The sequence below is a fragment of the Pocillopora verrucosa genome, chromosome 3, assembly GCF_036669915.1.
Source record: "Pocillopora verrucosa isolate sample1 chromosome 3, ASM3666991v2, whole genome shotgun sequence".
In the NCBI taxonomy this organism is placed as follows: Eukaryota; Metazoa; Cnidaria; class Anthozoa; order Scleractinia; family Pocilloporidae; genus Pocillopora; species Pocillopora verrucosa.
Genome location: NC_089314.1, coordinates 28,702,444 through 28,717,723, shown reverse-complemented (window position 1 = coordinate 28,717,723; position 15,280 = coordinate 28,702,444). Strand labels below are relative to the sequence as shown.

At 35.9% G+C, this 15,280-nt stretch overlaps 2 protein-coding genes across 2 annotated transcripts; one reads left to right on the top strand and one right to left on the bottom strand.

Annotated features, from left to right (window-relative positions):
• Positions 1 to 57: 57 nt before the first annotated feature.
• Positions 58 to 9,176, bottom strand: LOC131785748 (probable tubulin polyglutamylase TTLL9). Its single transcript, XM_066163367.1, is given in 20 exon segments — positions 58 to 196; positions 485 to 612; positions 1,021 to 1,066; positions 1,069 to 1,133; positions 1,798 to 1,836; positions 2,041 to 2,133; positions 2,383 to 2,447; positions 2,765 to 2,823; positions 3,149 to 3,236; positions 3,887 to 3,924; positions 4,155 to 4,230; positions 4,779 to 4,816; positions 5,239 to 5,298; positions 5,616 to 5,691; positions 6,468 to 6,501; positions 7,014 to 7,099; positions 7,639 to 7,750; positions 8,517 to 8,606; positions 8,770 to 8,810; positions 8,899 to 9,176. Coding segments are annotated over 20 exon segments (1,479 nt in total). The 5' UTR covers positions 9,070 to 9,176; the 3' UTR covers positions 58 to 122.
• Positions 8,965 to 14,880, top strand: LOC131785749 (ras-related protein Rab-22A-like). Its single transcript, XM_059102691.2, has 7 exons — positions 8,965 to 9,155; positions 9,283 to 9,362; positions 11,018 to 11,099; positions 11,851 to 11,922; positions 12,702 to 12,812; positions 13,195 to 13,300; positions 13,641 to 14,880. Exons 1-7 carry the CDS (start codon positions 9,093 to 9,095, stop codon positions 13,748 to 13,750), a joined length of 624 nt encoding a protein of 207 aa, XP_058958674.1. The 5' UTR covers positions 8,965 to 9,092; the 3' UTR covers positions 13,751 to 14,880.
• The last annotated feature ends 400 nt before the right edge of the window (positions 14,881 to 15,280 follow it).

Here is a 15,280-nt window from a genome sequence, read left to right as displayed (position 1 = left end):
GCCTATGATAAAGAACAATTCTGAAGACTTAAAAAGTGGACTTGATTGTGGATTTTCTTACACCTCGCTTGTATTAAATGTGTTAACCACTGATAGCAGGCTATTCTGGCTGTTATTCATTATCACGTCTTCTTGATGGCCTGGGCATTCTTAAACACTTGCTTCAGTTGTTTGTCACGATCACTGTTGTCACATCCTGAAGTTTATGAGAAATTATTATGACTGCGGTTTACAAAGTTTTGGAGTGCAGAAATTTGGGTCAGATGGCCAAGGGGGAATATACCCGACAATTTTACTGCAGGGGACTTCTGGAAACAATGTAGCTTTGTGATAAGTTCTCATAATACATCATCTCTCTGCAGCACAGAGGCAAGTTTCACTACACCCCCTAGTCCCTAGTGACTCGGTGGTCAGATTTCAACTTTGTTATTTTATACTGTTTATTTGCAAAGTGCTTCTAAACAACAGTAGCATGACATCTCACCTAAGAAAGTATTTGTAGGGTATGGAGGATTTGGAATACAATCTGCTCCACTGGTATCATCCATGTAGACTGGTCCATCATTCCACATCAAGTCAAAACCTCCTACACGTTTCTCTCTCCCTGTCAGTCTCAATGTGAAAAAATACACGTAATGTTAAACTTAAATGTGACATCAAGATCAAACAACTGCACCCAAACTAATTCCACTAAGAACACTGCTAAATTAAATGCTAATAAACTGTACTTGATCCTTTTAAAATTTTCTCAGTTCTTATGACAATGACTAAACAATCCAGTCTAACTTGTTGATGTTCACACCATCTGACAGTGAACCTGTTTGTGGTATTCAAACTTTTAAATAACAGACTATGTATAACACCAAATTATCATAACCTGAGTTTTTTTTTTTCTCAATTTTCAAGTCCATTCAGTAGTTTACAACAAAAATCTTATGCAAAACCAGGACAAGAACTACTCAGAAACCCACGACTACTACGAATTTATCAACTAAACTCAAAAAACATTGCAGATTGTACCTGTTTTCCATGTCTACAATGTGCAACATATCCTCCAGCAGACGACCTTGAGTTCATAGTCAGATTGACTACTTGCAGTCAGCGATGGTGATGCATTCACTTCAATCAACCAGCTACAAAGATCAAATTCTCATTACATCATCTTTAAATTTGACATATGTTTAATGAAGGGTGTTAAGAAGAAAGTACTGGACTGGCATGTCGTGCAATTAGCGCACACTTGCTGAGACACTTAAATTTGACTAGTTCATAAGCAAGTTACGCGTACAATTTCTCACATGTGGTTTTTCAGTTTTAGTTGCATTTTGGAGGTTTTTGTTTTTGAGTTTGTATTTTAAGCCATTACCATTTTGCTATCTTTTTTACCAACTAAACATGCCTGCTTTAAGAGGAGATTTTCGTCATCGCTTCCAACAGAGGGTGTAAAGTCTGTGAAAAGATGCTGATGAGAAATTTATGAGGAGCTATGTTTTGTCTAGACAACACCTGAAATAATACCCAGCGTCATGAAAAAGGTCTTGTGGTACACAATTTTAAACCCTTTGACCCTAAGAGTGACTAGCATTCAATTTCTCCTAACAATATCACCCCTGAATCACACATTAATGTCATAAGAATAAAGGGAATGGTCAACTAAAGAAGCTCTTGATTGTAAAACAAATTCTCTTTGTCAGAACCTTAGGATACGTATGGAGAACAGTATGGAGAATATGTCTACTGACATTAGGATGAGAAGGGTAAGTGGTTCCTTATAAGCATTATTTAAAATGAACTTACGGTTTTAGTTTAGAATCTACTAGAATATCATAACCATATCTAGTCCATGTTAAGGAAGAAACACCACCAAAAAACATCTATTATAAGAGGAATTTGTTATGTAAACAGTGTCATCAACTACATGAAACACTTTTGGTAAAGGCAATCCTTGGATTTCCCGCAAGTCACTTGGCTATCTAAGGAGCTTCCATTAATCCACGATGCACATTAAAAATACTGTAATCTGTTATACTCAAAGGATACAACTCAAAACAATGTTTATCATTGATCATAATTTTTTGAACAGCTTGTATACTTTTAATGTAGATGTTATCCATGTCCCTCACCAAGGTCTCATCTGAGATAAGGCATTATAAATCAAATAAATTAGATATTGTCTCTAGAATTATGGTAACAAACTTTTAATACAATAATTTCTGTATCCCTTGGACATTAAACAATTACATGACACAAGTTACATGAACATGGACAATAAAATCAGGTATAATTGCTTAGTACTGCTTAGACCCTTTAACAACATTACATAAACTTTGAAATATAATTATACTTAGGTCAGCCAAAACTTATTTCTGGCCCCTTTTTCTAACCTTTTCCAAACCATGCTTGGCCACAAGATACCTCCTAAGCTGTTGTAGAGACCACTTGCAGCCCTGGAAATAGTCCATTGAAAGTTCATTAAAAATTAGTGGATTGCTCACTCAAACAAGCAACATCAATGGAATTAAGCACTCAACAACAGAAAAATTCTGTAGATCATGCCTCTCAAAAAACCAGTTCATATCAGACCCACACTGTGTTTTCTTCCCTCTGTTTCCAATATGCAAATCAGTGAATCAATTTCTACTCAACTAGGTGTAAAAACACTGTTATTGATAACATTCCATTTTATGTCATTCTGCTTGTGGTTTAAGCTTTCAACTAAACCTCTCTTACACTATTGCATGATTGCATCTTCTATCACCCCTACCTTTTCAGCATCATAATCTGGAGCAGTTTTCTGAATAGCAACATTGGTGAGATGCACATCTGGTGTTTAAAAGTCAAGGATTTTCATCAGCTAAGCTTGTGAAAGGGTAACAAAATGAATGTCTCACACACTAAATTGGGAGGAGAAGGGTAGGCATCAAACTCATTAATATCAAACTTTACAATCATATTTGAAACAATTGATTAAAAGATGTTCATAGATCTACGAGATTTTGTGCCTGTTTTTCCTCAATAAACACGCTAAGTCTAAAGCCTTTAGTTTCATTTTTGCTTGTCGCTGCTAATTCTGTAAACAATGCAGCAAGGGCTATATGTGTCTTCCATGCCCATCTTTCACACCTTGGATTGACAGGACAAGGATAACCAGTTCATTCTATTGCGTCCAAAGAGAATCTGTGTATTTGAAATCTTGCAAATCCTTCTCTGTACAGCCACGCAGCACATGGGGCATACTGCCAGAGAAAAAAGATCTTTCAATTGTTAATTCATACTACTTCATCTGGAAATGATAACATCCTAAGGATTAGAAGGTCCCCCTCTACAAACTATGGAGTTCTGTCCCCATCAGGATGACGGAATAGTATAACGACTTACATTTTTTACCTGGAAGGGGGCTGTACGAGACAACTAATCACTTACTATTATATAGTTACTGAATGGTTCCACTTCAGATATTTTAATGTCTCTAAACATTAAGTTTACTATAGAGTAGCTTGCGGCATGGCAAGGTGAATGCCGCACTGTCCCATACCTAGAACAACTAATAGTATGCTGTAACCCATCAATCCAAGAAAAGTTGTGTGGCTAACCATAAGACAGAACTACGTTAGCATGCATGGTCAACTGACATCGTGGGTATGTCTAGACACCAATTTTTTGCTCTTGCCTCAGTGCATTCTTCAGCTCATTGTGTTGAGCAAACAGCTGCACATAGCCAAGGAGACTCTGGGTTTGAGAGGCTTGGTTGTTAGCTCTTGCACGTTGGTTTTTAATTTCATCAAATTATCCAGGCAGAGCAAGAGACAAAGCAGCTTGGCATGGGTTTGCCAGGTCCTCTGTACTACATTCGATGGAAACTACAACCTGAGCAAGAAATACTCACTGATGTCACTATGACATACACTCTTAAATCAAACTTTCCTACACGTGTAACAAACGACAAAAAAACAACATAATAAACTAAATCAGTTCCTAACAACAAGGCTTTCCTGTACTTAGGAAGTCATGTTGCCAGGAGAAACAGTAAAACCAAGAACAATAACAGTTTTGTGAATGGCAAATCAGTTCAAAGAACTGAGGTACATGAACTCATTCAGGGATTATTGAAACCATTGCAATAATGTGTTTAAAATGTAATTACTCTCACTTACCCCCCCCAAGTAAATAAGGATCCTCAAACCTAAACGCTGAACAATATAAAGACTCTGGTGGTTCTTTTTCATCTTTCTGAAGTCAGAGTAAAACAGGAAATTCATAATTATAATTAGTACTATGATTATTTCACAAAATAATATAAAAACCCTCATCAAAATTATATTAACCCTTTACCTCCCAGAAGTGATTAACATTTAACTTCTACCTATAATAACCAAATTCAATCCTAGCAAACAGATTATGCAAATTGTTCAAACTTATAGCTAGGAAGTTTTTATTCTTGATGATCTACACACGAACACCAAATTCTCTCATTACTAATTTATGAATATATGTGTAGCAGCTAGATAGGAAAATTACCAATCCAGATCTTGGTAATTGAAGAATCCAGAAGAGAAAGAGAAGAGAGGGAGAAATAAAATGATGGAGAGGGTTAACACTGGGTTCAGTCTTAGTATTCAAACCCTATAATCGCCCATTTTAAAGTCCACAAGGAAAGGAGGGTAAAATGGGGTTTCAAACGACTCATCCAGTGGACACTATGATGGTCAGCCAAGACTACTGCAAAAGGCAAAGAGAAGTGAAGCTAAAAAAAAAAAATTTCAACCACCTTAACTCACCCTTTCATCTGACCACTGGCTGCCTCGATAAGGATCTTTCCCTAAATAAAAGGAACAACGAGCAATTGATACAGAAATAAAAGTAGTCTCACACAAAGTAAAAATTTTGAAATCACTAATGGAAGAAAACCCTTATTACTGACAGCATGTACAGTACATGTTGCATACTCAGAACACTCAATAAGAAAGCCAAAGATTGATGTCTTAGGCCAAGTAAAAATGTTTCAAAAATGAAAACAAAATGAGTAAGTCCATCACTTACTCTGTGATAGTGACTATCTGCTTTTCCTGCATGAGCTAATTTTGAATCATTTTGCAATAAGTCTGTTTGTCACTCAGTGATGCTACAGTGAAAAAATGGCCATTGTAATGTGCTGTTGTATAGATGTGGCTTTTACAGGAAGTCTACCTCTAACTGTTCTCTGATACTTCTTAATAATTTTGCATAAGTAATAGTAAACCTTCCTCCAGTCCATGATATCTTTTAACCTTCTAAACAAGAAGATTCCTTTCCTTGAGACTTCCCTACCTGGAGTGACACAAATAAATTCATTTTTAAGTGATGTGGTTTAAAAACACTGCAACTGATCAATCAGCTTTCAAAAAGTGAATATACTACATGACTCACAAACACCTCCTCACTCAATTCTGATGTGACTTATACTAATTTGACAAATTCTCAGCCTCTCTAAGGACACTGAAGCACTTTTCAGAATTATTGTTATGCAGGAGATCGCACCACATAGTAATTGACTTTCACTCCTGAGTCCAACCCCTCACAGTCTCAAGAACCAACAGAAACTATGAAAGAATAAATCAGGATACATTTAATAACACTTAAACTTACAGGCTTCATGATCCATGTTGTACCAGGGTTTCTCTTAAATTCTTCTACAAATATGTGATACTCCATCTAAAATGATAGCCAATCAGAGTAAGTCAGAGCAAAGAAATTCAAAGAGGGTCAAATCAGTTCAGTGGAAGCTCCAATCATGGCTAGAGGTTATTTGTCTGTTTGTTTGGTTGGTTTTTTTTCCATGTGGCATTTAGTATTCATTTTGATTTTCTGTTTGGTCAAGGTCTATGCTAGTGCATCACAGGTAACACTACAACAATTATATCTCCTATATCCAAGAAAGGTTTAAAATACCAAATTATATAATAAGCTCAGTTATGCACGCATTCTGATTAGTTCTCACTTATGATCTATTGGAGGACAGACGTATAGATGGTGTCGTCATTAAAACTTTTTCCCGTATATTTAATTATTTATTATATAAAACAAATAGATTCCAAGTTGCTGTGCATCTGTTTGGCTGTGCCTTGTGTGCCACTTTTTTGTTCTTACCACATTTTGATGTCATCTGTGATCTATCACTGAACAGACGCATGGCAACTTGGAATCTATTTGTTAAATATACTCTTCAGTGGGAAGAGGCAATGTGAGAGTGGCTCACCCAAAAACACAACACAGAGTGCTAATTAACCACATTCACCACCAGACCACCACATTCTCACACATAAAATGGAAAGAACTAAGCTTCTAATAAGCTGAGACTATTTACAAGACATTTGATCTGAAAATAATACATTAAAAATTTCTGTCAAAATTAAATCATTCACTGAATAGCCATGAAAAGATCATTGCAATTAGTACTAACTATAAACATAAAAAGACTTAAAACTTACAGGAAGCTCAAATGTTGTTGGGAAAAAGTCACACCTAGTTGCAGTTAAGAACTAAAAAGTATGGACATATTCTACTAAAATTTTTACACAGTCATACAACATTACCAAAAATTAAGAAAGTAAGAAGTAAAAAAACTCCTGCAATCTTGGTAATCAGTTTGTAGAAATGCAGCTTTTTGTATAATGAAAGGCTACTATAATTCGAATTCCAAAAAGACTACAAATGTTGAAATATCTAGTAAAATCCTCACTTTTTTTTTTTGCCATATAAGAGAGCAATGATCTGTGGTTCCCAATGAGATTCCTACAAAGGCTACCCTTGTAATTTTGTAATTACAGATACAGTAGAGAAACTTATTTTTACAGTTTCATCATTTTAACTATCCAGAGTCAACTATATCCACTCAAATTACTGTCATACCATTGTGCACATCTATTAAACTCAGTCTCTCTCTAGATGCTAAAAGCACAGTTCATATTCTGTTGTACAAAGCACTAATTGACACAACTTTTCAAGAAAAAAAAAATTCACATCAAAAAGGATACTTGGCAGCTTCCAGTTTCCCATATTCTCTCTCAAGCTGTTTCTTCAGTCTTTTAAGATTCTTTGCCATGAGATTCTTCCGTGTCAACTGTCATTGATGAGAAGTAATTAAATATCATGTATATCTGCCATTGTCTTGATGAAAATTGGTCATTGCTGGGGTGTCATAAAATTTTGACATCACTTTTTTTGTGTGAATTAGAGTGAATTACCCATGAAAAGCCTTCTAGTTGCTTTGCGGGAAAAATTATTTTCCACAGGAAAAATATCAATAGTAATATGTTTAGATATTAAGTCTCAATGTCTCTTTAACTCTCATAAGTGGCCATTAGCCAGAATTTCTCCGCACAATATCAATATAATTTTAAGTAGACAAGTGATGAGAATAATGAAGAATACCAATTGGGGGTCATTATTAGTTGACCCAATACCTAATTCTCCAAGCTAATGTCACAAGAATTGTACAGCAGACAGTAAGGAAAATTACTAATGAGATCATAGGAATTAAGGGCAGTCAAAAGAACTCAGAACTACTAACACTCCACAAGTTTTCACAGAGAAATCTTAAATTACTTGACTAGCAGTAATTCCTAATAATGCAGTAGTTATAATTGTAACTAAGTTCACCTCATAATGGTTCCTAAAATGGCAGATCTTGACATGTTCATCCATATAAGTATGGTCAAAGTATTCTCTCATCCAGCCAACATCACACCAGTAAAAATCCCATTCACCTTCCCTGTTCATGAAAAGAATATTAACTTCAAACATGTCTACAGATAATGAGCTTAGAAAAGAGGGAGGAGAGGGGGAGGTGACAGTGAGGTGGAGCAAAGAACTGTGACAGAGTACAAAGGATAACTTCAAGAACTGATGCCTGCAAAGAATTCTTTGAATCTTTTTTGCCTAACATTATCTCTGACACTGAGCTGCACAAAACTGCGGGTACAAAACCCATCACTCAGCAATTCTGGTGATGCAGATGGATTGACCATGTTCTCCAAATGCCCCAATCAGCCCAGCCCAGAGTTGCCCTTCCATAGACACCCAACAGCAATGATAGAGTGGTCCTCCTCAGGAAACTTGGAGGAAAACTGTAGAAAGGGAAATGAGGGACAGAGGCTAGACATGAGGGCAGCTTGACCACCCAGTAACCCACAGAAAGTAATGGTGTTCTTTTGCCAAGGCGTAAAGTGCATAGATGTATGACGAGGACTTGAAGTTAAGTAACTAACAAACTACAAAGGGTTATGGTAACTATGGGATTCCTGGGACTTTCTAACAAAGAATTTTAACTACACTTCTTTGACGTGGCTGGGGTATTGCATGCAAATTGCAAAGTCGTATATTTTCTAGTACCTCTGCAAAGGCACTCGTTACCATGAAGACCAGGAAATTTTGCACCAAGCATAAGAGCTAAATATCTACCCGAAATGATGTACCGTCAAACTACAGGTACCGGTAAATGCAATGTATATTTAACATAAATATGAAGAATAACTTACTCTCGCACTTCAGTCCAACCCTTTGAGCGAAGTACATCTATAATGGTGTTCTGAAGTGAGCACTTGAATCGGATAACGCGGCTATTGTCACTTTTAAATAAAGAAAAACGCATACACTACATTAATCTGAAGCAAAGCAGACACAACCTTAATATTACAAAAATTATTTTGCAAATTGCATTTTGTTTACAATAAATTTTGCGTGACGGAAACACTAACATAGCAACGAGATAAATTGCTGTTTCCCACTTACAATGGCTTCCTTTGAACAGGTTTCCAGTTAAGCGTCGTATGCTGTGATGTAAAAATATATCTCAAGTTAACTAAGTAGTAAAAAGGTACAAACTGCGAAGAAAGACATTTGACGTTTATGGAGAATTACCTTATCTCGTTTTGCCGCCATATTAAAAATCATCACAATCCCACAATGCAAGATGACACATAGTCCTTCCCAGCTCCCACAAAAGGTTCTTCCTCCTTGTGAGATATTAATGCAAAGCATCGAAGTGTTGCTGACTTGGAAAGGAAAATGAGCTGTTGACAAAGACGACATACAGATATCGATTGTTTCGGATCATGCATCGAACCTACAGTGGTCCTGGAGGGGCCATCAGAGAAATAAAACTCTGCCTTCTTGGGGTAAGTCGAGGGACATATTGAAAGAAAATTCGAGCTTTCGGATCAATGAAATTGTATAGTTGTTACACTCATTACGTAAAGGTTAATTTTGTCTGTTGGTTGGTGAATTTAATGTGTTTTTCTGCAGGATGCTGGTGTGGGAAAGTCGTGTTTGGTTCATCGTTTCGTATCGGACGCTTTCAATGCTGCCTCAATGCCTACCATTGGGTTGGTATAGTGTTGAGTGTTGGAAGCTCTTTCATTGTTTATAACATTTTTAATCATTTCGTCCCAAGTAAAGTAGGGAACGTATTATTAAAATGTAATCCGCAGAGTAATTAATAAACAAACATAAGTAAGATGTTAAAAGATATTTCTGTGATTTAGCTTCTCCAACCCTGAACTCTGCATCAACCACGAATTCCTATCGAATCGTTAATAACTTGTGGTGTCCTATAAATACTATCTTGATTAATATTTGCTGGACCGGTTTACAGTTAATTGTTAGTATCTTTGATATGTAATCATTTGTTGGTCGAAAACGCTCAGCTGACCATCATAAACAGATAAATGTGTATATTCATTTGATAAAAATACATATCAAAAGTTAGAAGATAAAATTAAGCAAAATATTTTAAGATTAAAAGGGAACAAGTTTAGTCATCTCTTACAAAGGTGCTTGTACTATACATGTGATGAGTACAACTGCAGCTTTCCAACAAAGTCATGCAAACAGCGTAACACCTCATACCCTATCATCAGTACAGATTTACTATACATGTGATGAGTACAACTGCAGCTTTCCAACAAAGTCATGCAAACAGCGTAACACCTCATACCCTATCATCAGTACAGATTTCCCTAACTGTTCTCTTTGCATTTCTTAAGGTACTGACAAGGAGAATTTGTGTAACAATCAAGAGCTTCTTTTTCAATGATCATTTCCTTTATTCGCATGACCTTAATGTATGATTCAGTGGTGATATTGTAAGGAGAAATGAGATGCTAGTCCCTTCTTGGGGTCAAAGGGATATGCCTAAACATAATTTTTCAAAAACCAGTGGGGGGGGGAGGCGTAGAATGGCAGATAGGTGGCAATAGGCTCTTAATCTGTATTCCTGTGTGCAAGTCCTGCTCTCTGCCACTGGTCAATTTTTTTTTCATTAGTTTTCTTTTTTTTAATTTCGTTTTCTTTGGCCCTGTAAAACCTGATGATGGAGCTGGAAAATAAGTCTCTACTATTGTTATTCTGATTAATAATAACAATAATGATTATAATTATTATTATTATTATCACTATTATTATCTGGCTTTTTTTAAAATTGTTTTTAACAAAGAAATTGATGCATGATGACTGTTTTGATTTCTCAGTGACCTACTTTTTTTAAATGCATTGTGAAAATTACTGTGGAGATATTTCTGCCTGAAAATTTTCTTAAAGGCTGTCGTCCCATTTCACACAAGTTTCTACAAAATATTTTGCTGGACGTACACTTGTTAATCTTTTCAAAAATTGATTTACCTTTTACCAAATGAGTTATCATCAAGAGAGTCAGAGTAAATTAGTCTTTCAGAGGCTCAAATTAAATTTGCCAAAAAAATTTTGGGAAGTATCCCCAAACCTCACAAAGGGGTGCCAATTTTTGGAGTTTGAATTGTAAACCATTGCATTATGCATTTGGTGATCTGCTCTTAAAGTCTCTAAGAAACCTGGTAACAGAATTGTAGGCATAATTAATCCCTGTGAGGTTTCTATTTTGCAGGCAGTACTAGTCTTGTAAATGAAGGACCTTTATGAATGATAACAGTTATTCATTTAAATATATGTTATCAATCCTTCCCTCCTCATTTGCTTAAATCCGTGCTTTCTTTGTATTTCACAGGGCAGCCTTTATGACCAAAATGTTACTTGTGGGAGAACAAGCATTTAAGTTCAATATTTGGGACACGGCTGGACAGGAAAGGGTAGGAGAGAAAAACCATACAGTACTGTTTGCCTATTTGGTTATTAAATGTATTTTGGATTGTGTGACTGTTTAATTTTATCCTTGTTGTAAGCTTGATTTTCCTTCTGTTGAGACTCATTTTTTTCATTCTGTTATTGGTGTAATATCACCATTAAAATGTGACAAAATAGTGATGAAGATGGTGAAATTTGTATCAAGAGTAATAGAGCCATGACCCTGACACTCCTTGCCCAGACATGTCTGTAAACAAATGTGTTTTACTGTGAACTTAGGGATATCATGTGATTATATCAGAAGACTATCTCACACTGAGTCACTGTTGGTAATATTTTCAGTTAGTAAACTCAGAGATGTAAAACCTTTTAGAGGCCATTCATCTGCAACGATAACCAATTTACTCACTAGTAATCATAATTTTAATTCTCAAAACCTTTAATCCTTTAATCCTTTAACTCCTATGAGTAACCAAGACAGAACCCCTTCTCACAATCTTATTGCAATATCAAGCAGGCAAGTGATGAGAATAAAAGAAAATATCAATTTGGGGATCATTAGTTGATCAAATACCAAATTCTCTGTACTAACTTTATGAGAATTGTATGGCAGACAGTAAGGAGAATTACTAATGAGATATTGAGAGTCATAACATTTAAACTATAATGGGGTAAACAAGCATTTACTCATTCTTAAATTTTTTATGTTATAATATTATTTTATTTACTGTTGTGTATGTTTGTCTTATCATTCAGTTCAAAAGTTTGGCTCCACTGTATTACAGAGATGCTGCTGCTGCCATTTTAGTTTATGACATAACAAGTGATGTAAGTATGAACATTTGTAGGTCAGAATGTGCTTGATTGGAAATTCTCTATTACATAGTAAGGGTTAGATGATGCTTAAAGTATGCTGCAAAGCTGTAATTGTTGCAGAATATATATATGATTCAGGATTATTTACAAGTGGTGATTTAAAATTGACATATGAAACTGAAATAAGTGAAGAAAGAATCAAAGAAAATGAAAGATGCAATATGGAAATGTGTGAGATGAAAAATATTAAATTCAAGATAAACTATGAGCAGGCACCTTAGCATGAGTGTTTCTGCACTGGCAAGAAAGTTCAAGTTCTTGAGCAAAGTCAGCCAGCAAGAGGTCTCTGAGGGTTCTCAACCAGATAACAATCACCAGACACCTCATCGACCTCTGGTAGCCTCACTTTGTTTAAGGCCGCAAACATACTTAGGGGTGAAGAAACTCTTATGCAGAAGTGCTATGTACAGCTGGGGGCCTGATTACTGAATAGATCTAAGATACTTTTCAATCTTAACATAATCTTTAACTTGGAAACTGTGGAGGGTATCAGATAATTACAAGTAGAGAACTGTGATTAAGGTACTTGTTTCATCTGAATCTGACTGAAGTCCATCTGAAAAGATCAATCAAAGTTATCTTTCTTCTTAAGCATACACCCCAACAAGTACTCACAAACTTGACTTATCATACTGCACATACTGAGAGATATTATACTATCATACAACCTAACTGATTTTATTATGAACTTTGTTAGAGAGAGTTTTAAATATTTGTATGTTGCATTCCAGAGTTCATTTCATGCATTAAAAAGCTGGATCAAGGAGCTAAAAAGATATGGCCCCCCTGATATTCTTATAGCCATTGCAGGAAATAAGTGTGATAAGGCTGATCAAAGAGAGGTCAGATATTAATTACTGTAAAGTCAAGAGGTACTTTGATTTGCAATGCTTTTTTTTATCCTGGCTTATGCTACTAATCAGCTCCTCTAATTTGTGTGCAAACCTCCTGGGTTGTGTTGTCTCATCTTTTTGCTTAGCTATAGCTGACAGAAATGTTTGGCTCATTAAATCTGAGAAATGGCTGGAATTACTCTGGTATGGCCAAGAAACTCTAGGTTGAGGCCTTTCAGGTCAGGAAGTTTACATCAAAAATGTAGTTATAATGTGGCTGCAGCCTCTGCCTTTGGAACTGCTTACCCTTTCACTCACAATTTGGTAATTTTTTTCACTGTCTGCCATACATTGTCAATTCTTAAGATGTTAATTTTCATCTTCCATTAAGGTGCTTGAGGAAGAAGCAGAAGAATTTGCTAACAGTGAAGAGGCAATATTTGTGGAAACAAGTGCTCGAACAAACAAGAATGTACATTGGCTCTTTGAAGAGCTATGTAGGTTGATTGAGTTCTATTGCTTTTCTCTTAATTCCTGGGTATAGAGCTGTTATTTGACATTTCTGGTTGTAAATCTTGAGGAAGGGTGCACTGATTAACATTTTATGTAACAGGAAGGCCTTGTCCTTGAAGTTATACACTGATATCAGTTAAGGAGCCTATCAAGTCTTAGTCAATGAGCACCTCTTTGTTCACTGAAGAATTTCCACCGGAAGAGTTGCTCGTTAGGCATTATCTACTTTTTTAAGAGGGTATTTTCTCACCTCACCTCAGTATTTTTCCATTCCATTTAATTGAGAAAACTCCTGTAGCTTGAATATAATTTTCTCTTGTTCAGCTCGCAATCTACCTCAAGAACAAGTTGACCCTCCATCTGGAAGAAGCACTCTTGTACGACCTAAGGAAGCTGAAGAAGTATCAAATAAAGCTTGTTGCTCTCAAAAATGACAGTCAAGTTAACAGACAATAATATAAAACTTGGCTGGAATTCCTGCACACAAGATGCTGATCTCCAATCAAGTTTTTAGAGAGGGCTTGGAACTACAAATTTTTCCCTTTGGGAACATACAGCCTACTTTGGCAGGAGCTTGTGAAGAGGTTGAGTTGAGAAGACAGCAGACATCTCTCAGCAAATGAAATTAACTAATAAATAATGATTTCTAGGCTAGAAGACAGTTAAAATTTTTTATTGTTGTGAACAAAATTATATGGATTAAAATCTCAGGGTTGGTTTTCCTAGCTGAAATGTCCCTAGAGCAGTGAGGGATCTCACCACTTTCCTAATATCTCAGACTTGGTCAACAGAAGGATTGCTTATAATTTGGAAAAATCATGAGCATTTCAGTTTACATTCTTAAAAAGGATGAATAGGAAGCAGTGAAATCCTCAGTAATCTTAAGGTTTCAGACCCTTGGAACCCAACTGTGACAGAATGTTTTACACTTGGTAGCAGTTGGTCAACTTATAAATAGGGGCTGTGAGAAGTAATAGGCTGAGGGCATTGTTATTGACACATCAAAAATATTTTCATACACAGCATACTTAATTTTTCTTGCCATGCAAGATTATTATACAGATGCAAATATGATAGAAATCCATTCCATCACAGTATCTACCAGATGAATTTTCCTCTTTAAAAACCTCAGCATGAATGCAAACCCTTTCACTCCTAAGATCCCAATATCTCTTTTCCTCACTGTCTGTCATACATTTCTTACAATTTTGGCTCTGAGAATTTGGTATCAAATTGTACATTATCCACAAGTTGATGCATTTCTCTCTTCTCAACAACTTTGTTCAGGAAAATGTATTGATACTGTAAGGAGAAATTACTACTTGGTCACTCCAAGGGGCTTTGCTACTCTATTTTTTGTGTGTGAATCATTGAAAGCCACGTCATTTAAAATCAGAGTTTCCGTTTAGAGGATGTTCATCACATCCACCTGTTCATCTTATAAATCAATAAAGGAAAGAGAAGTAGAGTTGCTATCTAATGCTAATGTTGTTCAATGGCTCACCAATATTCTACTTTGTCTAGTGAATAGATTTTGAGCTTTTTAAATAAAATTAAACAAACATACAGGTATCATTCTTGACAATTAAAAAAAAATGTAGTGTTAAATATAAAATTTTCTTCAGGGTGCCATTGGTTAAATTTAGATATGTTTCTCCCCTGATAAGTGTGATAAAAGTACAGTCTTTACAAGCTCTCCAGTCCCCTCCCCTGTTCCCTTGGATCCCAGAGTGTTGTCACATTCTTGACAATGTAAAGCAAAAGGTCACTGCAAGTGCACCATGAAGAAATCCAGCAAACTCTCTGGTATAATCCATGAAGCCTCAAACTGAGCCCTAGTTTCATTTACACTGAATTAAATGTCAAAATGGAGCTATTGGCTGGCACCATTTGATGTGGAAGGGTTAGTCATTGCAAAGGTTCTTAGCTGAACTAGGAAGTACTGTGTAGACTCCAGAACCAAA

What these genes read in the sequence shown, in the direction of transcription:
- LOC131785749 (XM_059102691.2), top strand. Translation starts at nt 9,093, where the DNA reads ATGCATCGAACCTACAGTGGTCCTGGAGGGGCCATCAGAGAAATAAAA. An exon ending in GCCTCAATGCCTACCATTGG is followed by an intron (nt 9,363 to 11,017) that starts GTTGGTATAGTG and finishes TGTATTTCACAG; the next exon opens with GGCAGCCTTTATGACCAAAA. An exon ending in TTGGCTCTTTGAAGAGCTAT is followed by an intron (nt 13,301 to 13,640) that starts GTAGGTTGATTG and finishes TCTCTTGTTCAG; the next exon opens with CTCGCAATCTACCTCAAGAA.